Below are 26,952 nucleotides of genomic sequence, written 5' to 3'. Positions count from 1 at the left end.
TGATAGGAATTCAGAGCTTATGGATTATGAGAATTGTTGAAGAATAATTGTAAATAGAGTTTTACGTTCTGGTGTATGTATGTCCCTCCCTTGATCACTCTCATTCCCACGGGACTGATAGATCTGTGGTGATTTCAAAGGAACTTCTGTTCCCTTGCCTGCCCTCATTCTAATGGGGAGTGCCAGTCTGACTACAGAAGCTGCTGGATGCACAGACAGCAAAAGTGTTCCTGCACGTCGCATTAAAAACCATGGTAGAAATTTCATCCCTTTTTATAATTGCTGGTTTTGTTCTGATCAAGGCAAAGCAGCTAACTGTACTGTCGGAGATGCATCTTGTGTTGGCAGGTTTTACAGGCTGCATTCTTTGCATTCCTTGAACACAACAGCGAACGAGATCACTGGAAGTGCAAAGTTACAGCGGAACCTTTCCATTGCCTCCGATTCTCATAACCATGACTACAGTGTCACAATACAAAGGCAGCAGCAATCTTTTAGAATACGTTGACCGTAATCATGCCCGCCCGGGACCAACATGCAGGTAAAACAATATCACAAAGTCACTCTAGTTCCTTTTGATGCCAAGAAAGTAGGCCTCTCGGCTAGTTTGAGAAGGTGATCTGTTTTATATGTTTTCGGGTTTGGCTTCCGATTGTTCTGCTCTCAGCTTAAGTCGTTCCCTGACAAAATGACATTGGGAACGCAAACCGCTGACAGAAAGGTCAAGTGGTTTTCAGTTTAACGTAACAAACGATCCTACAGGTCAAGGGAAAGATCGTTTAGAAACCGAGTTCCAATTCTGTGGTGCTCACAAACAAACTCTAGGCCTTTGCTGCGTGCCTGAGTCGCACTCTTTGAATAAACTAGTAGCAAACAGAATTTCTGAAAAATAGTGTGCATGTTTGAAAATGTTTTGAAAAATCGTTTTTGAAAACTGAAATGTTTGTAAAAGAGTTGAATCCATGCATGCAAACCATTGCAAACAGTTTTATTAATTATTACACAGAGGGTGGTGAGTAGGGTTGCCAACTGCCCAATCTGGGACATCCCATATTTGGAACATCCCATATTTTGGGCTAAATTGGTTTGTCCCGCACCAGTCGGCGCGTACCCGTGGGGCTGAAAGTGTTTAAGAAGGAACTGCAGATGCTGGAAAATCGAAGGTAGACAAAAGTGCTGGCGAAACTCAGCGGGTGCAGCAGCATCTATGTAGTGAAGGAAATAGGCAACGTTTCGGGCCGAAACCCTTCTTCAGACTGATTCAGAACAGGCTGAAAGTGCTTGTTTCCGCGCTGCATCTCTAAATGAATCTAAACTGTAGATTGGTTACTTTACGTACTAACCAATGGAGTGCTTTATTATCAGAAGCTTTGCCTACTACATGGTTCATATTATCGCAACCCAACTCGTGCTGGCAGTCCATCCACGCTGCTACACAGCTGAAGCAACATGCTGTAGTGTGTTATAAGTGCCCTTCAATAAATACTGTTGGACCATGTGCGTGAGTGTGTCTGGGTCATTCGACATAAACTAAAGGTCTACACCTCGCGCGTCCTCAGGAAAAGCAGTCAACGTGATCAAAGACTTGTCCCAGCCCATCCCACCCCATCCCCGCTTCCGTTAGTTTGAGTTGCTTGTATTTATGTACATTTCGATTAGTTTAGCTTAGAGATACAGAGCGGAAGCGCAGAAACAAACGAGACCGGCGATTCCTGCACACTAATGGCGCTGTCCCACTGTACGAGGTAATTCAAGAGCTCTCCCGAGTTTCCCCTGATTCGAACTCGGAGATTTACGGTAATGGCTGCTCGTAGGTACTCGGGGCTCTCGTGGACATTTTTCAACATGTTGAAAAATCTTCACGAGCCTTCCCGAGCTTACCGCGTTTCCCGAGTGCCTGCCGATAGCGTTACGAGCCGCTAAGAGAAGTCCCGAGCTTCAACGTACCCGCTATGTACATTCTACGTACTTACCACGAGTTTGATTTTTTTTCAAACTCGGGAGAACACTTGGGTGAACTGATACAGTGGGACAGCCCATAACACTGCCCTACACACACCAGGGACAATTTTACATTTACACCAAGCCAATTAACCTACAAACCTGAACGTGTTTGGAGTGTGGGAGGAAAATTAAAATTTTGGAGAAAACCCACGCAGGTCATTAAGGGAATCCATTCAGACAGCGCCCGTAGTCGGGAGCGAACCCGGGTCTCTAGCGCTGTTAGGCAGCAACTTACCCCTGTGTCACACATGTGTTTGGATTGCATGTAAATCACAGCCTTTCACACATCGGTACAGGTAACAAAAATAAATCTGAACTTAAAAACATCCATTTCCACTTCTTCAGGTGGAAGTAAATGCGGGCTTTGTTAAATATGACCTCTCCACTACTTTTGACCCAGTCAGACTTTGTCTAAGAGGCCATATTGAATAACCAGATATATCTTCAAATTACACTTTGGGAAAACTTAATCCATTTAAAAAAAAACGTCTATCACGAACTCTGCTCCCTAGACAACAGCTACACCCAATTCCCAAAGGTCTGAAAACAAGATAGACTGTTTCTATCTCCAATGTCATATTTCAGCCCAAGTTGAATATGAACATTGTACCTGTACTAAACATACTTGTCCTATTTCTACACTGATTGTTGTTTGGCTCTGCCCAGCCTCTGCTCAGCTGCAGTCGCAACCCTCACCCATGAGGGGGCAGCATGGTGGCGCAGTGGTAGAGTTGCTGCCTCACAGCGCCAGAGACCCGGGTTCGATCCTGACCACGGGTGCTGTCTGTACGGAGTTTGTACGTTCTCTCCGTCACCTGCGTGGGTTTTCTACGAGATCTTCAGTCTCTTCCCACACTCAAGATGTACAGGTTTGTAGGTTAAGTGGCACGGTGTAAATGTAAACTTGTCCCTGGTGTTGTGGGATAGTGTTAATGTGTGGGGATCGCTGGTCGGTGCGGACTCGGTGGGCCGAAGGGCCTGTTTCTGCTCCGTATCTCTAAACTAAACTAAGAACTTCACAGTGTTGGTGAATTTCAATTTTGCTTGTGGTCTACAAAGTAAACTGCATGCCTGTTCACCGGGGATGGTTTTGCCTATTGTGACGGGCAGATTGAGCAGCTGAAATGTTTAGTAAGGAACTGCAGATGCTGGTTTAATTGGCTTGGTATAAATCTAAAATGTAAAAGTGTCCATAGTGTTTGTCGCATAGTGTTACTGTGCGGGGATCGCTGGACGGTGCGGGCTCAGTGGGCCGAAGGGACTGTTTCCGCACCGTCTCTCTAAACTAAACTAAACTAAATTAAAAGCGGTGTTAATACAAATAGACCCTGCTTGCTTTGAAATAAGTACTGCACTTGCTTTTGATCAAAAACGACCGCGTCCAATGGTAATTTTGTTGACCTTGAATAAGCGTGTGAAGAATACAGAATGTTTGTCGAGTTACCCGGCATTAAACCCTGTTTACCAATTGATCATCTTGCCCGTTTATTTAGTTGCAGAGCAGTGAAGAAATTGGCCCCGTCTCAAGTGAGGAAAGCAGAAGGCCTCTTGTTCTAGTGTCCTGTGTCCGTTGAGAAGGTAACCCGGCCCTTTCCATTGTACAGCTCGGAATTGTCCCTCTGTCTCATGTTTCTCTTCTCTACTAAGCAACTGCCATATGCCACTCGGTAGTTCTTGGGTACAAATTTTCACACTGGTTTACCTGCCTTACACTTTTTATCCTTGACTGGGGAACAAAGTTATTTTTCAACATCTTATTCGGTGGCAGGGGCCAGTTTCTCTTGAGCCTTCAGGCAGCCGGTGATACCCCTGTTAATGCAATGCTTCAGGGCAGCACGGTGGTCGAGCTGCTTCCTCACAGCGTCAGAGATGCGGGTTCGATCCTGACTGCGGGTGCTGTCTGAATGAATGAATGTATGAATGAATATGAATGAGTGAATACTTTATTGTCACGTGTGACAAGTCACAGTGAAATTCTTTGCTTGCAGACCCAAGGTATGTAAATAGTCGCCACATAAAGGATGCTGACAGTTACAAAGTATCCCGCACCTCTTTCTTTCCCACCCCCCCCCCCCCCCCCCCCCCCCCCCCCCCCCCCCCCCCTCAGTCAGGCCCCACCTCCCCACAAGGCTCCACCCCCCCACAAGGCTCCACCTCCCCACGTGGCTCCACCTCCCCACAAGGCTCCACCTCCCCGCGAGGCTCCACCTCCCCACGAGGCTCCACCTCCCCGCGAGGCTCCACCTCCCCGCGAGGCTCCATCTCCCCACAAGGCGAGGCTCCACCGCCCGGCGAGACTTCACTGACCCGCAAGGCTCCACTGCCCCAGCGAGGCTCCTCCGCCCAGTCAGGCTCCACCAACCCACTTCACTGCAGCCTCGTGGGTGATGTCTGCCGCCATGGCCTCCTGGACGTTTCTATGCTCTCCCTGTGACCGCGTGGGGTTTTCCCGGTTTCTCCGGTTTCCTCCCACATCCCAAAGATATGCGGGTTAGTAGGTTAATTGGCTTTGGCTGTTGCAACCGGTATTATGCTTCAAAAAAGTGTAATTACCTCTGTGATGAAATAGTTTCCATTGGTGTTTTTGAACATTATATCAATGGCGCATCAAAATGGATTCCATATTTTGTAATTCTTATTATTTTAGGATAGAGTTGAGAAGATGGAATGATGATCCGTTTGCAGAGATGAGTGCCAAATGATTTTAACGCCTGGTTATTGATCTTAAACTCTGAAGACGTTGACTGTTGACTTGTTTGGGCACTAAGTTGCAGGCGGATGGACTGTTACTGTTGATCTGCTGCAGGCCACCATGCATCATCTTCTCAGCATGGTGCTGGGACAGAGGGACCTGTCTCGGGCAGGAGACCTTTTCTCCTTGGAGGACTCCGAAATCGAAGATTGTCTGTCCGAAGCTCTGGAGCAAATAAGAGAAATATCTTCCTCACCAGTAAGTCCTAGTAAACTACGTCAGTAAGAGTTTTGTTTAGTTTAAGGATACAGAGCAGAAACAGGCCCTCCGGCCCACAAAGTCCGTGCCGACTAGCGATCCCCGCACATTAGCACTACCCCACACAAACTAGGGACAAGTTTACATTTATACCGGGTTAATTAATCTGCAAACCTGTACGTCTTTGGACTGTGGGAGGAAACTGAAGATCTCGGAGAAAACCCACGCGGTCACGGGGAGAACGTGCAAACTCCCTACAGACAGCACCCGTAGTCGGTATCGAGCCCGGGTCTTCGGCGCTGTAAGGCAGCAACTCTAGTGCTGCACCACCATGGTTTGTGTAGGAAAGAACTGTAGAAGCTGGAAGACACTGGAGTTGGACACAAAATGGGTGACGTTTCTGGTCTGGGGTTGGGTCTCCTGAGATGCTGCCTGTCCCGCTGAGTTACTCCAGCATTTTGTGTCTATTTTTAATAAGAGTTATCCTCCTTATGTTATAACGATCTAATATAGAAGAAACACATTCTTACGCTCTACAATCAAGTTACATAGTGAGAATATTATTAAGAAATCCATTTGTTGGCTGTTTCAGTGGTTCAGATATTTGCGATTGTTATTAAAAAAAAATAAACAGGCAAACTGTGATACCTCACTTAGCTCGTTCCCGTAAATGTGAGGCCAAATAGTCAATGGTTTAGTTTAGAGATGCTGCATGGAAGCAGGCATTTCGGCCCAGTCCAGCCATCGATCACCCATTCACACTAGTCCTATGTTATCCCACTTTCTCATCCACTCCCTACACACCAAGGGGCAATTTGCAGAGGCCAATTAGCCTACAAACCCACACGTTTGTGGGATGTGGGAGGAACTGCAGCACTTGGAGGAAACCCACGCGGTCATATATATTCCATTCAAGATTCCAGCAACTGCACTTCCTTGGTTTTCCATTTTAGATATAGATATATATCTATATATCTAAAATGGAAAAACAAGGAAGTGCAGTTGCTGGAATCTTGAGCAAAATACAAAGTGCTGGAGTAACTCAGCGGGTCAGGCAGCATCTGAGGAGGGAAATGGACAGATGACTTTTCGGGTCGGGACTCTTCTTCAGACTGGGGGGAGAGAGCTGGAAAAGAGAGGTGGGGGCAAGACGAAGCTGGGCAAGTGATAGGTGGATACAGGTGAGGGGGTTGGTTGGCAGACGCTTGTCCAAAGGTCAGAATTGAGAAAACAAAAATCTGTGCGAAAGGGAGATGAGGGCGGAGGCGTGGAATGTGAAACCAGAGGAAGGGATGGGGGTGGAAGGGGTCGGGGTGGGGTTGAGGGAATGGGATGGTGGGGGTGAAACGGTTTTATTTTCAAACATCAGCATCTTTTAACCAAAATTGTATGGTGATGTTTTGCCTTTGCCTTGTGTTGTCAGGACTATATAACAAACGACAATGACCAGGCAGTGGTGGAAATCTGCATCACTCGTATCACCACAGCCATTCGGAAGACCAACTCCATTGAGAGGCACGGAAAAGCTCTGGTAAACGTGTGGGAGTCGTGTTTGGAGCATAACCTGAAACCAGTTAGCAAAGATGAAGACACTCCGCATGCTAAAATAGTCTCTGATGTGATGAGTTGCATCCTCCAAGTAAGTGTGTGTATGTGTGTTTAGTTTAGAGATGCAGCGTGGAAACAGGCACTTCTACGCCAACCAACGTGCATCCTGTACACTGGTTCTAATAGAAAAGACATGGACATAGACAATAGGTGCAGGCGGAGGCCATTCGGCCCTTCGAGCCAAAACCGTCATTCATTGTGATCATGGTTGATCGTCCCCAATCAATAATCCGTGCCTGCCTTTTCCCCATATCCCTTGATTCCACTAGCCCCTATAGAGACATAGAAAACAGGTGCAGGAGGAGGCCATTCGGCCCTTCAAGACAGTAATGCTACACACTAGGGACAATTAACTCATCAACCTGAGATAGACACAAAAAGCTGGAGTAACTCAGTGGGACAGGCAGCATCTCAGGAGAGAAGGAATGGGTGACGTAACGGGTTGAGGCCCTTCTTCAGAGGCCTGTCCCACTGAGTTACTCCAGCTTTTGGTGTCGACGGTTTAAACTGGCATCTGCAGTTCCTTCCTACAAACTTTAAAAACCTGCACGTCTTTGGGATGTGGGGAAAAAACTGGAGCGCCCGGAACGCAGTCACGGGGAGAACGTGCCAACTCAACACAAATGGGTCAAGATCGAACCCGGGTCTCTGGCGCTGTGAGGCAGCAGCTCTACCGCTTGGCCACTGTTAAAGTTTGTAAGTGAGTTTTAACGCAGTGCTTTAGTCACTGAATAATTGCTGGGTAAACTCTCTGCCCCCCCCAAAAAAAACTATGAACATCTGAATGTTAATTCCCTCAAAATTCGCAAGAGGGAATTTCCACTAGTGGGAGAGTATCGGACTAGAGGGCACAGCCTCAGAATAAAAGGACGTACCTTTAGAAAGGGGATGAGGAGGAATTTCCTTAGTAAGAGGGTGATGAATCTGTGGAATTCTTTGCCACAGATGGTTGTGGAGGCCAAGTCAATGGTTATTTTTTAAAGCAGAGATTGATAGGTTCTTGATTTAGGAAGACATCAGGAGTTGTATATCTTGTTCATGCCGTTAGGTTCTGAGGTACCAAGCGGAATATGAGTTGCTGTTCCTTTAGTTTGCCTGTGGCGAACTATGGGGAGGAGGTCCAGGGCAGAATTGTCAGTCGGGGAGGGGAAGTGTAACTATTGGTTACATGTTCAGCTGCCATTGAATTCACAAACCAACCATCTTGCCTCGGCAAGACAATAGACAATAGGTGCAGGAGTAGGCCAGCTGGCCCTTCGTGCCAGCACCGCCATTCAATGTGATCAAGGCTGATCATCCACAATCAGTACCCCATTCCTGCCTTCTCCCCATATCCCCTGACTCTGCTATCTTTAAGAGCCCTATCTAGCTCTCCCTTGAAAGTATCCAGGGAACTGGCCTCCACCAGCAGAGAATTCCACAGACTCACAACTCTTTGTGTGAAATACAGGCCAGGCAAGCAGCATAATCAAGGACGAGTCTCACCCCGGCCACTTCCTCTTCTCCCCTCTCCCATCAGGCAAAAGGTACAGAAGTGTGAAAGCGCACAGCTCCAGATTCAGGGACAGTTTGTTCCCAGCTGTCATCAGGGAACTGAACCATCTACCACAACTAGAGAGCAGTCCTCTTTGGTGACCCTCGGACTGTCTTTGATCGGACTTTACTGGCTTTACCTTGCACTAAACGTTATCCCCTTATCATGTATCAGTACATTGTAAAAGGCTCGATTGTAATCATGAATTGTCTTTACACTGACTGGACGTCACGCTACATTGTACGCTTCACTGTACCTCGGTACACGTGACAATAAACTGAACTGACAACTGAACAAGACTGTTTCTGCTTCTTGCCATTTTGAAGTGGCATTTCCTGACGACCCCTTGGGGGCGCTGTTGCCTTCTCACTCACCTTCTCACAAGTTATAGGGGTAGAATTAGGCCATTCGGCCCATCGCGTCCACTCCGCCATTCAATCATGGCTGATCTCTGCCTCCTAATCCCATTCTCCCTCCTTCTCCCCATAACCCTTAACACCCGTTCTAATCAATAATTTGTCCATCTCTGCCTTAAAGATATCCAGTGACTTGGCCTCCACAGCCCCTTGTGGCAATGAGTTCCACAGATTCACCACCCTCAAATTAAAGAAATTCCTCCTCACCCCCTTTCTAAAAGAGCGCCCTGTAATTCTGAGGCTGTGACCTCTGGTCCTAGACTCTCAAAACGTGTCAAAGTAATGATTGGTTTGTAATCTGTTTCTTTACCACACGGTGGTGCTTTCTGCTAGCTCACTGAGCGTTGTTTCAATCTAGTTCTGAAATACATTGTTCACTTGTACAGTAATAAAACTGGTTTAGTTTAGTTTATTGTCACTTGTACCGCGGTTCATAGGTTCATAAGGAATAGGAGTAGAATTAGGCCATTCAGCCCATCAAGTCTACTCTGCCACTCAATCATGGCTGATCTATCTATCCCTCCTCACCCCATTATCCTGCCTTCTCCACGTGACTTCTGACACCCGTATTAATCAAGAATCTATCTATCTCTGCCTTAAAAATTGACTTGGGCTCTATAGCCTTCTATGGCAATGAATTCCACAGATTCACCGCCCTCCGACTAAAGAAATTTCTCCTCATCCCCTTCCTAAAAGAATGTACTTTAATTCTGAGGCTGTGACCTCTAGTCCTAGTCTCTCCCACTGGTGGAAACATCCTCTCCACATCCACTCTATCCAAGACTTTCACTACTCTGTGCGTTTCAATGAGGTACAGTGAAAAGTTTTTGTTGCTCGACGATCAGCAGAATGACTATTGGATAAATTCTGGATTAGTACAGTTGTCAGAGGTTATGGGGAGAATGGGGTGAGGAGGGAGACAGGACGTCTCTGCCTGTCTCTCTGCCTGTCCCTCTGCCTGTCCCTCTGCCTGTCCCTCTGCCTGTCCCTCTGCCTGTCCCTCTGCCTGTCCCTCTGCCTGTCCCTCTGCCTGTCCCTCTGTCTGTCTCTCTGTCTGTCTCTCTGTCTGTCTCTCTGTCTGTCTCTCTGTCTGTCTCTCTGTCTGTCTCTCTGTCTGTCTCTCTGTCTGTCTCTCTGTCTGTCTCTCTGTCTGTCTCTCTGTCTGTCTCTCTGTCTGTCTGTCTGTCTGTCTGTCTGTCTGTCTGTCTGCCTGTCTGTCTCCCTGTCTGTCTCCCTGTCTGTCTCCCTGTCTGTCTCCCTGTCTGTCTCTCTGTCTGTCTCTCTGTCTGTCTCTCTGTCTGTTTGTCTCTCTCGGTCTCTCTCCACAATAATTTCATTGTTCTGTTTCGGGACAATAAAACACTGGTGACAAAGTTTATTTAAGTAACTAATGCATCAGTTGACGTAAGAGTGAGGTGACACAAGGGACAGGCAGTTGACAAGTGGTTGGGAGAATGAACTTGGTGACGTTTGACAGAGAGGGTGACCTACACCTCCCCCAAGCCAGTGGTGGATCAGAGGAAGTACCAGTGACCACAGTGAGGCCTAGCACAGGGCGGGTGACATTTGAAGCCCACACCACAGAGGAAGAAGCTGGGGCTGGTGACTAGGGTTGCCAACTATCCCGTATTAGCCGGGACAAAATAAGAGACACTGCAGATAAAATCAATCTGAAACACAAACTGGAAAGAAGAATCTTTGTTTAATTAATGAGCGGACTTGCCGATTACAGAAATACAAAGATCTTGCCAGACATGGAGGAACTACTGCTACAGGGAATAAACACTGTCAATATTGGTTCTTATCAACAGCAAGATGTTACTTTTCCAAAAGACAATCACTACCAGAATCATTGCTCCAGTACAAAATGTGAGGAAATAGTTTAGTTTAGAGATACAGTGCGGAAACAGACCCTATCGGCGCCCCGGGTCCGCGCCGACCAGCGATCCCCACACACTAAAACTATCCTACACCCACTAGGGACAATTTCTACATTTACTAAGCCAGTTAACCTACAAACCTGTACATCTTTGGAGTGGCCTCCATGAATTTTCTTTGCTCTTCTTCAGGATGGACCTTTCTATATCTTTATTTAGTTTCCATGGTCAACAGTTCTGCAGGCATTTGATTGAATTGAATGATACAGCATGGAAACAGGCCCTTCGGCCCACTGAGTCCATACTGACCACCGATCATCCATTCACACCAGCTCTGCATTATCCCACTTTCTCATCCACTCTAAGGCTAATTTACAGAGGGCCAATTAACCTACAAGCCTGCACCTCCTTGGGACATGGCAGGAAACCAGAGAAACCCACACGGTGACTGGGAGAACGTGCAAACTCCACACAGAAAACACCTGAGGTCAGGATCGAACCCAGGTCTCTGCCGCTGTGGGACAGCAGGTCTACAGCAGCGCCACCGTGCCACCCCGTTTGTTGAAGCTTCATCTGAAAGATATCTTGAACATCTTTAATATTTTTTGTTTTGTAAGAGTGCCAACATAAAAAAACATAGAAAAATACAGCACAACAACAGGCCCTTCAGCCCACAAAGTCTGTGCTGGACATAGTCCGAGATAAACTCATCTCCTCTGCCGACATACCCCCCCATTCCCTGCACGGAAGGTGTTTGCTTAACCTTACATCATTTTGTTTCCTTCATACAGTGTAGTATTCTGAATTTGTTGTTTAAATGGGTAAAGCAACTGCAAAGTAATAAATGTGAAGAGAGGTGATGCACTTTCATCATTTTAACAAAGTGTAGGTATTATTTGTCATGTTGATTCCCAATTTCCAACTCCGTCCGAGGATAGACACAGAGTGCTGGAGTAACTCAGCGGGTCAGGCAGCATCTGTGGGGAACGTGGATAGGTGACGTTTTGGGTCGGGACCCTTCTTCAGACTGTTTGCAGCGGGGAGGAACATGAAACAAGAAAAGACCAGGAGGAATCACTGTGAGGCAGCGGTAGAGTTGCTGCCTTACAGCACCAGAGACTCTAGTTCGATCCTGACTAGGGGTGCTGTCTGTTCGGAGTTTGTACGTTCTCCCTGTGGCCGCTTGGGTTTTCTCCGAGATCTTCGGTTTCCTCCCACACTCCAAAGACTTACAGGATTGTGGGTTAATTGGCTTGGCATAAATGTTCATTGACTCCTGTGTGTGTAGGAAGGTGTTAAAACGTGCGGGGATCGCTGGTCGGTGCGGACTTGTGGGCCGTGCTGTATCTCTAAACTAGACTAAACTAAATCGGGACTGATGACCTCCAGCAGTGGTTCCTCGATAGGGCGATTGTTGGCTCGGGATGGTGTGATCCCAAGAAGGATGTATCATTGCGAACAGTGGAACTGGCTAACTGAGCTCTAATAGAGGAAGGGTGAGCGGACTTGCGCTGTCTTATATTGCACGTTCTCCCCGTGACCTGCGTGGGTTTTCTCCAGGAACTCCGGTTTCCTCCCAGAGTCCAAAGACGTACAGGTTTTGTAGGTTAATTGGCTTCGGTAAAATTGTAAATTGTTCTTTGTGTGCGTAGGATGGTGTCAGATGGTGCTGGTTTAAACCGAAGACTGACACAAAAAGCTGGAGTAACTCAGTGGGTCGGGCAGCATCTCGAGAGAATAGGCATAGGTGATGTTTCAGGTTGGGACCCTTCTTCAGACTGAGAGTCAGGGGCGAGGGAAACGAGAGATATAGATGGTGTTAGTGTGTAGGGATCGCTGGTCGGTGTGGACCCAGTGTCCTGAAGGCAGTAAACAATAGACATTAGAAGGGCCTGTTTCCGCGCTGTATCTCTAAACCAGATTAAAAATTAAATTTGAAATCTGCTAGGTTTTGCAAGCTGGATAAGGTTTTAAATGTTTAACATCTTGTTTTGTAAGCGTTCACGGACCCTTGGTTTGTTTCCTCAGAACTACAGTAACCCGTCGGTGATGTCTCTGGCCGTCCCTGTGGCTGTGAAGTGCCTGGAGATGGGCAACAGAGAGCTCGCACGCAACATGTCCAACTACCTATCACTTGCAGCCATTGGCAAAGCGGACATCCTGGCAACGCACACGCCCAAGATCGTCAACAGTGTCCTACGCGGTAGGTTGGGGGACCAAGGGCAACTCCAAGGAGCTCATTTCCACCGGAGGGCCAGTGACGGGATCTAGGGTGTGGGCAGGGCCAAAGATGGCCTGGTTGGGTTGCTCCTGGGCCTGGCCAAGCTGGCCATCCTCGAGTCACGGCTTCAGGGGGAAGCGGGCTTTGCCCGAGCTGGATGCTTGCCCCTTCTCCGGGGTTACGCCCGTACCCGGGTGGTGTTGGAGGGAGGACATCGTTGTATAGTGGATATTTAGTACATTTGTGAGGATTGTAACCTAGTTGTCTAGATAATTTGGTGATTTTGCACGATGGTGGTGGATGTGCTACCATGCTTTTGTTTTATAACTTGTTTGTAATTAAATTAATTATTTTTGATACAAAAACAAAAGAGGTCATTCCCAGCTCAACTTCAGGATTTGCCCGTAGAGTAGAAACTTCTTTGTTTCAATTTAGTTTTTTTTAGTTTTAGTTTGGAGATACAGCGCGGAAACAGGCCCTTCGGCCCATGCAGTCCGCACCGGCCAGAGATCCCCGCACACACTAGGGACAGTTTTTTACACTTATGCCAAGCCAATTAACCTACAAGCCTGTACGTCTTTGGAGCGTGGGAGGTCTCTGAGAAAACCCACGCACAGGTCACGGGGAGAACGTGCAAACTACAGGTGCTTGTACAGGCAAGCACCCAGACTCAGGATCGAACCCGAGTTTCAATTTTCTTGAAACTTCATGAAGTTTTAAATAGAAAATTCTTAGAGGAAAATCAATGTCAGAGTTTGATGTTATTTATTACCTAGTTTACATTTTACATATTCCGTTGTGTTGCTGCAAGTAAGAATATCATTGTTCTATCTGGGGCACATGACAAGAAAACACTCTTGACTCTCGAGTAGAAACATAGAAAATAGGTGCAGGAATAGGCCATTCGGCCCTTCGAGCCTGCACTGCCATTCAATATGATCATGGCTGATCATCCAACTCAGTATCCTGTACCTGCCTTCTCTCCATACCCCCTGATCCCTTCAGCCACAAGGGCCACATCTAGCTCCCTCTTAAATATAGCCAATGAACTGGCCTCGACTACCTTCTGTGGCAGGGAATTCCAGAGATTCACCACTCTCTGTGTAAAAAATGTTTTCCTCATCTCGGTCCTAAAAGAGTTCACTCTTATCCTTAAACTGTGACCCCTTGTTCTGGACTTCCCCAACATCGGGAACAAACTTTCTGCATCTAGCCTGTCCAACAGCTTAAGAATTTTGTAAGTTTCTATAAGATCCCCCCTCAATCTTCTAAATTCTAGCAAGTACAAGCCGAGTCTATCCAGTCTTTCTTCATATGAAAGTCCTGACATCCCAGGAATCAGTCTAGAAGCGTGGAACTGCAGATGTTGGATTGTACCATAGGTAGACACAAAGTGCTGGAGTAACTCGGCGGGTCAGGCAGCATCCCTGGAGAAATAGGATGGGTGACGTTTTAGTGTTGTGATCCTGGGGCCGAGCCCTGGCCTGAAACGGCATCTAACCATGTTCTCCAGAGATGCTGCCGGACCCGCTGAGTTACTCCATCACCCTGTATTTATCTTGTGATCTGATCTAGCTTGGCATTCCAGTTAACTGCTGAAAGACAATGTGGTATGATTGGAACCAGTGATTTCTGAATAAGACATTACTTCGAGGCTGGCTCTGACTCCCGAGTGAGTGAATAAGGTCCTGTAACAGTGTGTGCAGGTAAACAATTTCAGGTAGAGAACTATTCATTCAAAGGCTAGAGTCACACAGAGCAGGCTGTTTCCTTGCTGTTTGTAGACATTTGTTCATAAGATCATGTGATAGGAGTAGCATTGGGCCATTTGGCCCATCATGTCCACTCCACCATTCAATCATGGCTGATCTACCTCTCCCTCATAACCCCATTCTCCTGCCTTCTCCCCATAACCTCTGACACCCAAACTAATCAAGTTTAATTTAGTTTAGAGACACAGCATGGAAACGGTCTATTCGGCCCAAGAGTCCACACAGACCAGCGATCACCACAGCGTACATTAGCACTATCCTACACACTAGGGACAATTTACAGAAGCCATTTAACCTACAAACCCGCAAGTTTTTGGAGTGTGGGCGGAAACCGGAGCACCCGGAGAAAACCCACACGGTCAGGGGACGAACGTACAAACACCATGCAGACAGCACCGGTAGTCAGGATGGAACCCGGGTCCCTGGCGCTGTGAGGCAGCAACTCTACCGCTGCGCCAGAGAGCCGCTGTTGCATGGAACTGATCTATTTGTACCGTATCCATTCTGCTGTTCTATGTTCTAATAAAGATGATTTTAAAGAATAAAAGTTTATTAGGAGCAACTTAAAACACTTGGAAATAATTGTAAATAATAACCGAAAACAAAGAGGATTTAGAAAGGGAACAGCGTGAACCTTGTTTCAGTTGGAAGAGCTGGCAATAAGTGGCGAGATGGGGCCTATAAATGTGGGCAGTCATGCTGGCAGGGACTGCAGTCAATTGAAACAAAGCTTGGAATGAGCAGAAATCGGAAAAATAAAGATAATGCATGGGTTCACAGCCAAACTCAATTCCACTATAAAACAATACGTTTAAGGTCACACTCATCTGTCCTAAAGGAATTAAGTTTGCCAACTTTAGAAATGATGACTAAAGTTCGGGCTGTAGCAGGATGTAAACATATTGCTCTAGTGAACGCAATCAAATCAAGGGCGGCACGATGGCGGGGGTAGAGTTGCTGCCTCACAGCGCAAGAGACCCGGGTCCGATCAAGTCAAGTCAAGTCAAGTTTATTCGTCACATACACATACGAGATGTGCAGTGAAATGAAAAGTGGCAATGCTCGCGGGCTTTGTGCAAAAAGACAAACAAACAACCAACCAAACAAACTATAAACACAATCATAAACACACACATATTCTTTTACATATTAAATATTGGAAGGAAAAACGTTCAGTAAAGTTAGTCCCTGGTGAGATAGGAGTTTACAGTCTGAATGGCCTGACTGCGAGTGCTGTGTGTATGGAGTTTGTACCTTCTGCCCGTGACCTGCGTTGGTTTTCCCCAAGATCCTCAGTCCCATACTCCAAAGACGTACAGGTTTGCAGGTTAATTGGCTTGGCAACTGAATCATCCTACCACAACCGGAGAGCAGTGCTCAACTACTGTCTAACTTATTGGCGACACTCACACTATCCTTGTTTGGACTTTATTGACATTACCTTGCACTAAACATTATTCCCTTTCTCATGTATCTATACACTGTGGACGGCTCGACTGTAATCATGTACAGTCTTTCCGCTGGGTCGACACGGACTTGATGTGCCGAAGGGCCTGTTTCCGCTCTGTATCTCTAAATTAAACTAAACAATACTTTTATGGTCTTAGAAGATAAACACAAAATGCTGGAATAACTCAGCGGGACGGGCAGCATCTCTGGATAGAAGGAATGGGCGACGTTTCGGGTCGAGACCCACATTCAGACTGAGTCAGGGGAGAGGGAGACACAGAGATAAGGAAGTGTTGTAGAGATCTCGTCAGAGAGAGGAGGGGAAGTTCTTCAAGGTAGATATACCTTGAGGAGATTTCGCAGTGGAGCAGACGAAATATTGTAGGAAGGAACTGCAGATGCTGGTTTAAATTGAAGATAGACACAAAATGCTGGAGTAAAGGGCCTGTCCCACTTTCCCGAGTTACTCACGAATTCTCCCGAGTTTTCCCCTTGATTCAAACTCGAGGAATGTCCGCAGCGAGTCCATAGGAGGCCTTAGGAGTCCGTAGATATTTCTTAGCGGCTCGTAATGCCAGCCGTAGGTACTCGGGGCATCAGGTAAGTCGGGACGTTTTTTCAGCATGTTGTAAAATGTCCACATGTAAAGAAAAATAGCCCCGAGTACCTATGGCTGGCTATTACCGTAATTCTCTGAGTTTGAATCAAGGGGAAAACTCGGGAAAGATCTTGAGTAACTCAGGAAAGTGGGATAGGGGCTTTACTCAGCGGGTCAGGCGGGATCCTAAAGTTATTATTTCTACAGATGGCGATGTAGCAGGTTGTAAATATGTTGCTCCAGTGAGTGTAATCACATAATTGAACGACAAGGTAAAATTTCACAAGCTCGTTGGAAAGTTGTGAAAAGTTTTTTTTTAATTAATAAAATTGCTTTTATTTAACCGTTCACCTTTAAATGTGAGCCTTGAACCTGTGCCTCATGGGCCTGCCCCACTTACGCCATTTTATTCGGCGACTGCCGGCACCCATCATAGTCGCAGGGGGTCGGCGAAAATTTTCAACATGTTGAAAATCCAGTGGCAACCAGAAAAAGGTACGACTCTTTGTGTCGACTACTCACGACCATACAGGCGTCACTCCGCACAAAAAAATCGCATCAGTGCGACAGGCCCATAACAATTACTTTTGGTGTCTCTATTTTGCTGTTTTGGTTTGGTACATTGTGCTTGGGGCAGCTGAGCCAGGGATGCGCTGAACACAAGTAACAGGAGCAAGGCCAGATCTTGTGTTTCTTAAAGCCAGAAGCTAAATTCTGCATGAAAAACGAGAAACAAACTGCAGATACTCAGCGGGTCAAGCAGCATCTGTGGAAAGAGAAACAGTTGCGCGTGAAAGACCTTCCAAGATCTTCTACCATGACTGTCGCTTGGTAGAATCATAGACTCGTACAGCGCGGAAACAGGCCCTTTAGCCAAACTGGTCCATGTAGATGAGTCAAGATGTATTCATAATTCGGCGATAAATGCATTTCGTTGTCTCTGTACTGTACACTGACAATGACAATTAAAATTGAATCTGAATCTGAATCTGAATCTGATGTCCTATCTACATAGTCCCACATTTGTCCCATATCACTCTAACCTTTTCATAGAATCGTAGAAAATAGGTGATGGAGTAGACCATTCGGCCCTTTGAGCCAGCACCGCAATTCAATATGATTATGGCTGATCATCCAAAATCAGTAGACTCTGTTAACCCTAAGAGCTAAATCCAACTTCCTATCCATGTAGCTGTCCAAATTTCTTTTAAATGGTGTGGCATTACCAAATGTTAGCTGTTTCTCTTTGCACAAATGCAACGTGTATTTCCGGTTCTAATTTAATCAAAATATTATTAATGCTCGGAAATAAAAGCCTTACACGCCAGAGACCCGGGTTCAATCCTGACTACGGGTGCTGACTGTACGGAGTTTGTACGTTCTCCCTGTGACCACGAGGGGTTTCTGCGGGTGCTCCGTTTTCTTCCCACACGCCAAAGACGTGTAGGCTTATAGGATAATTGGCTCCTGTAAATGGTCCCTAGCGTGTAGGATAGAACCAGTTTACGGGTGATTGTCGATCGGCGTGGATTTGATGGGCTGAAGGGCCTGTTTCCACGCTGTGTCTCGAAACTAAACTAAACCAAGTTCAAGCTAGTAGTAAAATCTGAAAACTTTGTACGCCTGTTTGTGTTTTGTGGGAATTCAGAAAAGAGCTGTTAGCGTTCCTGAGAGCCAAATGCTATTTGAGTCAGATCCTGTCTATTATCATGAGTATCAGGTGTGAACTTGCTCGGAAGCTCCCGTGGCCTCATCTCTTTTGATCTGTCTTTGAGCAATGTTACTCTGTGGTATTGAATGCAACAACAAGAATATTTAGCAACAACTTTAACAACATTTAAAAGACATTTGGACAGGAGAGGGAATGTGTAGGAAGGAACTACACATGCTGGTTTAAACCAAAGGTAGACACAAAAAGCTTGAGTAACTCAACGGGGCAGGCAGCTTCTCTGGAGACAAAGAATGGTTGACATTTTGGTCTCGACCCGAAACGTCACCCATTCCTTCTCTCCAGAGATGTTGCCTGTCCTTCTGAGTTACTCCAGCTATTTGTGTCTATCTTTGGATAGGAGAGGGATATGGGCCAAATCCTGGCTGGTGGGACTGGTGTTGATGGGGCATTTCAATGGGCAAGTTGGGCCGAAGGCTCATGCAATCACCCGCCTTTTAAAATCTTTCATGGGTATATACATTTTAGCGACCTATCTGCTGACTTCAGTGGAAAGACAATACATGTTTCATCATCATCATCATCATCATCATCGGCGGTCACTACAAAGGAGTATGACTGTCCTCTCATGGAGGACGCCTGTGCGTGACTTTGTTTAACGTGGGGAGACTGGTGCACAGACGGCCACCACATGGTCCTTGACAGATCTGGGTCAGGATCCAGTGGCATGGAGTCCAAGACGACCGGAGACCCTTTTCTGCTGCAGCCTTCATCCGCCTTCCCAGCCGTTGTAACGCTCCACTAAGGTCAGCTATCGTCCTCCGCCTAATCCACCGTTGAGGTCTTGGTTGGATTGCTCTTTGTCAGAGACCTCCCCCTCGACCTTTCCACCATGGGTGGCCCTACCTGGAGCATCGCTCCAGTCGGCATCGCTCTCAGGATCTCAGGACCACACAAGCTTCTCCACCACGACAAGGTGACAATCCACGGAGAATCCACAAACACATGTGTGTGCATATATGTGTATATATATATGCGTGTGTACATATATATACACTATATATGCATAAATGCCACTTTCAGATTAAATGTGGCATTAAAGTTAATAATTAAGTTATTAAATGCTACGATTGTATCTGCCTCCACCTCCATCCCAGGCATCCATCACCCTGTGTGTAAAAAAATTTCACCCCGCACATCTTTCACTCACATCTCCATGACGATAAGGTTGACAAGATTAAATAGCTGCACAAGATGTAATTTTAATATGAATAAATAAATAAATATTATGTATCGAGTGGGTTTATTTCATTCATCCAGCAAGGAGGGATATGTGGTTTGTCTAGAATGTTAATATTGTTCATGGTGAGACTTGCCATTTCATATTCACTAGTGATTTTGTTGTAGATTTTTACATTCTGTTTTGGATGTTACCTGCACTATTCTGGAGAAGGTGAATCTCTATTAAGTTACGGGGAAACTAAAGGGGTTCGTTCGAGATGAAGCGTAAAATCAGTTTGTCCAAATTACAGGCAAATAATTGTTAATGGAATAAACAATAATAAAAGTTTATTAAACCAAAGATAGACACAAAATGCTGAAGTGACTCCGCGGGACAGGCAGCATCTCTGCAAAGATGGAATAGGCGCTGTTTCGGGGTCAAGACCCTTCTTCAGACTGAGAGTCAGGGGTGAGGGAGTCTAGAGATATGGAAGGGTATGGTGTGAAAATGACAGATCAAAGCAGACGATGATAAAGAGATAGAAACATAGAAACATAGAAATTAGGTGCAGGAGTAGGCCATTCGGCCCTTCGAGCCTGCACCGCCATTCAATATGATCATGGCTGATCATCCAACTCAGTATCCCGTACCTGCCGTCTCTCCATACCCTCTGATCCCCTTAGCCACAAGGGCCACATCTAACTCCCTCTTAAATATAGCCAATGAACTGGCCTCGACTACCCTCTGCGGCAGAGAGTTCCAGAGACTCACCACTCTCTGTGTGAAAAAAGTTCTTCTCATGTAGATGTAGAATGGTTCACCGTGTAAGAAAGAACTGCAGATGCTGGTTTAAATCGAAGGTAGACGCAAAATGCTGGAGCAACTCAGCGGGACAGGCGGCTTCCCTGATTCTTTCCTTCTCTCCAGAGATGCTGCCTATCCCACTGAGTTACTCCAGCATTTTGTGTCTACCTTAGAATGGTTCATTGTTAGCTGAGGGGAAGGTGACAAGGCGGCATACAGTCAGTTTACTGTTCGACAACAAATAATTGAAAAGAATGGCAACATTCTGTCCTGAGAATGTTTACACACCTACCTGAGATCTGTTTGGTGAAATATCTGTAAATAGCAATGGCATCACGTGCCGCCCAGTGCAACAGTGCATGTTTACAATAGAGCCATTTACGGTGTATATAGATGCATGATAAGCGAATAGAAACATAGAAAAGAGGTGCAGGAGTAGGCCATTTGGCCCTTCGAACCAGCACCGCCATTCAATAAGATCATTGCTGATCATCCAAAATTAGTACCCTGTTCCTGCTTTTTCCCCATATCCCTAGCCCCAAGTGCCAAATTTAACTCTGTCTTGAAAACATCCAGTGAATTGGCCTCCACTGCCTATTGTGGCAGAGAATTCCAGATTCACAACTCTCTGGGTGAAAAAGTTTTTCCTCATCTCAGTCCTAAATGGCCAACCCCTTATTCTTAAACTGTAACCCCTGGTTCTGGACTCCCCCAACATTGGGAACAATTTTCCCTGCATCTACCCTGTCCAATCCCTTGAGAATTTTATATGTTTCGATAAAATACCCTCTCATCCTTCTAAATTCCAGTGAATATAAGCCCAGTCGACCCATTCTTTCACCATATGCAAAAAAAAAGCCTATTTTCATTGGCTCTTCAGTAATAACACACAGATTCCGATGTATTGTTTAATATCAGTTTATTACAAAATTAGACTCTTTCTGATCATACAATTAGATGATTAATATCAGAAGCCTTTTGCAGTATCACGGCGACTTTTGTGTTGTAAGGCAATATAGATTAGATCACAAAGTTATGGTTTCACTTGCATCTTAGTGCATAAGATGAGCAATGCTATTTCTGAAGTGGTTAAGTGCACACCATTTAAAAAATAAATGTCTCTTGCTAATTAATCATTTAACATTACGTGAAAGTATCTACGCTATTTCTTTTGCGCTTTACAGTAAAAACAAAATGGTGAAGTAAAAGTATCTGAAAGAAATGAACTGCTTTGAAGGGTAGCTTTATATTTGCGAGCGACATTAGACCTTACTCCTGGAGTGAATCAGGTCAGACAGCTCCAGGGATCTGGAGGATAAATTATTAAATGTACAGTTTTTTCATTTTACAGTGCTGCAAATGCTGCAACTTCAAATCTGAATTGACCGTGCTTAAGATTTAACAATGCGATAACATGACTTCTGCAGTTGCTGGCAAACACAGGAGAGGAAGCAAATATTGCATCTGTTTGTCCTGTGTCTTAGTAAAAGCGTTAATCTATGTGGGGGGGGGGGGGGGGGGGGGAATCTTATTTCCATGCCCAACTTTACTGGTTTAGTTTAGAGATACAGCGCGGAAACAGGCCCTTCGGCCCACCGAGTCCGCGCCGACCAGCACATTTACACTATCCTACACGCTATCCTAGGGCCAATTTTACACTTCCACCAAACCAATTTACCTACAAACCCTTGCATCTTCAGAGTGTGGGAGGAAACCGAAGATCTTGGAGAAAACCCACGCAATGTCACGGGGAGAAGGTACAAACTCCGTGCAGACAGCGCCCGTGGTCAGGAACGAACCCGGGACACTGTGGGAGGTTTAAACTACACTCTGGAGGATTTTGTAGCGTCATGCAAATCAGGATGACGCCAGATTTTGCAGTGAAGTGTAAATAGGATTCTATCTCATAGGCCGACAATCGGAGATGTGACATTAGCAATTTCAGGTCCGTTCTTTGAGGGTTTTAATTGGGGAATTTGAGAATTCATTTCAATTAATGATAGATGAATGTTGCACTCCCGTGTGCCTGGACCTCGGTCACGCCCCAAGCAACAACATTCCCCGCCCTGCTGCGGGAAGACTCCCGACTGGCCAAGCTTTGGATCTCGTGTTCGGAGAGGACTCGGTCCCAAATGTTGAACCCAGTCAACTTTCCCGCAAAGGCCAGGTTCTTGTCGAAGCCGCCGCCCACGCAGCAGCCGTTCTTCTCTTGGCCGAGCTGGAGCAGTCCTCGGTCGGGGACCACCCGGCCCACGGCCACCCCCGACAAGCTGGCGGCCACTTGGCCGTTCACCCAGAGGGTGGCGTTCCCGTGGCCAGAGTCCCAGCTGGCACAGAGGTGGGACCACTCCCCGAGGGAGACGGCATTGTGGGCCACCGCCCGGCTGGTGTTGGCGTGCACTGAGAAGATGGCCGACGAGCGGCTGAGGTAGAGCTGGATCTCAAAAGGATTTCTCTTGGTCCCGTACGAGAACACCACGGTCTTCTCCTGCGAGGCGGAAGCCTTCACCCACACGGAGGCCGTGAACGAGCTGAGAGTCATGGTGTCCGGATGCACGCTCGCGTAGATCGTCCGTGAACGCATTGGAAAGATCAGAGCCATCTCGTAGCCTGAGGGACAACAAAGGGAAACGTTAGCAAAGTCGATCGCCCTTTTGAATGAATAAGTTTATTGGCCACGTATTCACATACAAGGAATTTGCCTTGGTGCTCCGCCCATAATTGACAACATGACATACAGTGACAGTTACGAATGACACATAAAACATTAAACGTTAATAATAAAACACCATTGATCAAACATGTTAACCAAACAAAATACCAGAGCAAAAGGAGGCTACAGATTGTTGGCTATTGAGTAGACCTACTACTTGTGGATAAAAGCTGTTGTTATGTCTGGCTGTGGCAGCTTTGACAGTCCGGAGTTGCCTTCCAGAGGGAAGTGATTCAAAGAGTTTTGTAACATTCGGCAGTTTTTCCACAACCATTGACTGAATTCTCTTTTCAGGCAGGATCGCACACCATGTTTTATAAGGAAAGTTAGGAACGGGAAGAAAAATAAAACGTTGAGAATTTTTAACTAAAACACTTGCATTTGTTGTCTTAGTTAAAAATTCTCAACATTTTTTTTTTCTTCCCGTTTCCTAACTTTCCTTATAAAACAAGGTGTGGAGTAACTGAGCAGGTCAAGCAACATCTCTGGAGAACGTGGGGAGGAGACGATTTGGGTCGGGACCCTTCTGTTTTTTAGTGAACCAGCGTCTGCAGTTCCTTGTCTCTATTGCTTGTATTTAGACAATAGACAATATGTGCAGGGGTAGGCCATTCAGCCCCTCGAGCCATGGCTGATCATCCCCAATCAATACCCTGTTCCTGCCTTCTCCCCATATCCCCTGACTCCGCTATCTTTATTACTTGGGACAGTTGTAGAAAAGAAGAGGCCAGAAAAAGAAGAAAAATGCCTGACTCTCTTCAGCTTAGGGTTGAGTGGATGGGGTAGGTTTAGAGGGATGTGGGCCAAACGCGGGCAAAAGGGATACAAGCTGAATTAGGCCATTCGGCCCATCAAGTCCACTTGGCCCATCAAGTCCACTCCACTCCACCATTCAATCACAGCTGATCTATCATTCCCTCTCAACCCCGTTCTCCTGCCTTCCCCCCACAACCCCTGACACCTGTACTAATCACATTCTTTTTTTGGTTCTGGTTGCCAAGGACAGGTCGGGCTGAAGGGTCTGTGTCCACGCTGTAGGACTCTTAATTTTACCTCAATAGTTAGTACATCTTAAGCGATGGCTGCATCTACTTTGCTTTTCTGTGGAAGGTAGGAATGTTCAGCCCACGGCTGATGTTGCATCTCAAGGCACTGTTGAGGTCCCTGAAGAGGTGCCCATGTTCAGTTCAGTTTAGTTCATTGTCACGTGCACTGAGGTACAGTGCAAAGCTTTTGTTGCGTGCTATGGTCAGCGGAAAGACAGTGCATCTCGACTTGGCTTTTTAGTGCTGTGGAAGGAGGTAGGAATGTACACCTGACATGGATCCTTAGTTACAAATCTTTCCATTTCATTCAGTGCTATGCATCTTCATGGAACAGTAAACATCCATTATCTTAATGTTGTCTAGAAAATGGATCAAGATAGAGGAGGGAGGGGGGGGGGTTGTTTGCAGAACCGCAGTAGCAGGCAAAGGCGGAACTTGGGATAAGGTTTTCTTTGAAGATAAACACAAAAAGCTGGAGCAACTCAGCGGGACAGGCAGCATCTCTGGGGAGAAGGAATGGGTGACATTTCAGGTCGAGACCCTTCTTCAAACTCAAGAAGGGGCATCTTTGGATTCTGAAGAAGGGTCTCGACCCAAAACATCACTTATTCCTTCTCTCCAGAGATGCTGCCTGACCCGCCGAATTACTCCAGCACTTTGTGCCTTTGGCTTGAGTTTAAATGCATCCCATTCTGACTCATAGCTGAAATGCTACCACTATGGCAGGGCTTGTGATCCAAGTTTGGTGATTAACTTAAGACGTCAAATACATTGATAAAATCAGACAACAGCAGCAGGGGTGATGTGTTGAGTAAAAGGATCTGGAAGATGATATATGTGTCTATATATTACAGTCGATCTCTGATGCACTACAATGCTGAGAACTATATTCTGCATTCTGTATCTAACCTTTACTCTACCTATTGTACTTGAGTTACATGTGATTGTATCTATGGATGGTATATCTGATCGGTTTGGATAGCATGCAAAACAAAGTCTTTCACTGTACCTCTAAACATGACGATACGTTATCGGACTTTGGTGCGGTCCTTCCATAAGCTAGGGTACTGTCCTATTACCCCAGCCTACCCCACTGTGGACATTGGGCTTTGTCACTGGAACTGACGCACTACAATGTCCTAATGTTGCCAGGACTAGAGGGTCTGAGCTACAGGGAGAAGTTGAGTAGGTTGGGACTCTATTCCATGGAGCAAAGTAATCGTTGGAGATTACAGGAGTTACAAGGTTTGCTTTTAACACTAGGAGTACTAAAGATCACAAAATCATATTTTGGTGTAATTTATCCAAGACATTCCAGACCCAAGCTAAACCTACAAGCACAATATATTTCAGTAGATAGCTCCCTGGCATAAAGATTGCAACCGAAAGGTTTGTTCGAATGTTTAAGTGTTTTTAACACACAGGTAACATCTTAAAACAATTTGAATGCAAACCTGAGCAGCAGGGTGGTGCAGCAGTAGAGTTGCTGCCTCACAGCGCCAGAGACCCGGGTTAGATTCTGACTATGGGTGCTGTCTGTACAGAGGTTGTACGTACTCCCTGTGACCATGTGGGTTTTCTCCAGGTTCTCTGATTCCCTCCCACACGTACAGGTTTGAATGTTAATTGGCTTGGTTAAAATTGTACATTAGACAATAGGTGCAGGAGTAGGCCATTCGGCCCTTCGAGCCAGCACCGCCATTCAATGTGATAATGGCTGGTCATCCTTAATAAATTGTCCTTAGTGTGTGTAGGATAGGAAACATGTTTTCAAGCCTATGTTACTCCAGCACTGATGTCTCGGCATACCGCTGTTGAGATTTGAACCCCTTGCGAGGCCTGTTGCCGTCTCCGAGCTTTAGACACAGAATGCTGGAGTAACTCAGCGGGACAGGCAACATCTGTGGAGAGAAGGACAGGGTGGTGTTTCGGGTCGAGACCCTTCATCAGACCCGGAAATGTCGCCCGTTCCTTCTCTCCAGGGCTGACGCCGGTCCCGCTGAGTTACCCCAGCATTTTGTGTCCGCCTTCAGCGTTAACCTGCATCTGCAGTCCCTTCCTGCACCTTCAGTCTGCGAGCTGGGTGATAGAAATGGAATGAAGAGGGCACCAAACGTGGCAGGCAGCAGGGGAACAAGGAGCTAGGTTACCTGATGGCAAGATGTGTGTGGCCGAGCATCTCTGTGTCTCGGCGTCGTCTCCACCAGGACGCTTCGGTCCGAAGGAATCCAGGAAGGTCTCCGGCTTTCTCTGAGCCAATTTGTTGCCGTCTTGGGATGAACTCTGAAATGTGACGAGCATCGCCTTCTGCCAAGACACCTCCAGCGCTTGGAGTCTGACGGACAGATCCTGCGTCACGGCCAGGAGCTGTTGCAGGGTGTTTTTCTGCTCCGACTCGTTTTCCGTCTTGGACTTGCCGAAGTCTTCCACCTTGTAGGCCGGCTTCCAGTCGGCGCGGGCGGCCAGCTGCAACATTGCCCTCTCCACCGCTCTGGCGGCAGTGTCGGCAAAGGCGGCCGTCATCTGGTGCACCTCCGACTGCATCCTCCGGCAGTCCACCCGGCACACCTCCTGGATGGCGTGCTGCAGCATGTTCTGCTTCATCTGGGAGTCTTCCAGCATGACGAACAGCTTGTCCCACTTAGTCAGCTCCTTCTGGCATCTGCAGGAGCCATCTGTGGAAGATAAGGTTCAGATTAAAGGTGCCCTGCCGATCATAACCCTGAGAGATTCTTGCAGATTACTACAAGCCAAGGCTTGTTGAAACTCAGCGAGTGAGGCAGCATCTATGGAGTGAAGGAATAGGTGACATTTTGGGTCTCTACCTATTCATTGCAAAAGGATTTGAGTATAGGAGCAGGGAGGTACTACTGCAGTTGTACAGGGTCTTGGTGAGACCACACCTGGAGTATTGCGTGCAGTTTTGGTCTCCAAATCTGAGGAAGGACATTATTGCCATAGAGGGAGTGCAGAGACGGTTCACCAGACTGATTCCTGGGATGTCAGGACTGTCTTATGAAGAAAGACTGGATAGACTTGGTTTATACTCTCTAGAATTTAGAAGATTGA

General features: G+C 46.5%; 2 protein-coding genes across 2 annotated transcripts in view; one reads left to right on the top strand and one right to left on the bottom strand.

Annotated features, from left to right (window-relative positions):
- Window positions 1–103: 103 nt before the first annotated feature.
- Window positions 104–26,952, top strand: part of LOC129703665 (ventricular zone-expressed PH domain-containing protein homolog 1-like) — a 136,236-nt gene continuing 109,387 nt past the window's right edge. Inside the window, 5 exon segments of the mRNA XM_055646304.1 lie at window positions 104–541; window positions 3,498–3,582; window positions 4,652–4,954; window positions 6,378–6,593; window positions 12,418–12,592. Of these exon segments, the coding sequence (XP_055502279.1) occupies window positions 4,817–4,954; window positions 6,378–6,593; window positions 12,418–12,592 (529 nt within the window). The 5' untranslated portion in view covers window positions 104–541; window positions 3,498–3,582; window positions 4,652–4,816.
- LOC129703666 (pentraxin-related protein PTX3-like) overlaps window positions 21,027–26,952 on the bottom strand; it is a 9,772-nt gene continuing 3,846 nt past the window's right edge. Inside the window, exons 2-3 of the mRNA XM_055646305.1 lie at window positions 26,034–26,558; window positions 21,027–22,734 (exon numbers count right to left, since the gene is read on the bottom strand). Of these exons, the coding sequence (XP_055502280.1) occupies window positions 22,118–22,734; window positions 26,034–26,558 (1,142 nt within the window). The 3' untranslated portion in view covers window positions 21,027–22,117. The remainder of the gene's footprint in view (window positions 22,735–26,033; window positions 26,559–26,952) is intronic.

This window comes from Leucoraja erinacea, chromosome 14 (genome assembly GCF_028641065.1).
Source record: "Leucoraja erinacea ecotype New England chromosome 14, Leri_hhj_1, whole genome shotgun sequence".
In the NCBI taxonomy this organism is placed as follows: domain Eukaryota; kingdom Metazoa; phylum Chordata; class Chondrichthyes; order Rajiformes; family Rajidae; genus Leucoraja; species Leucoraja erinaceus.
This window is presented reverse-complemented; position numbering and strand designations above follow the sequence as displayed.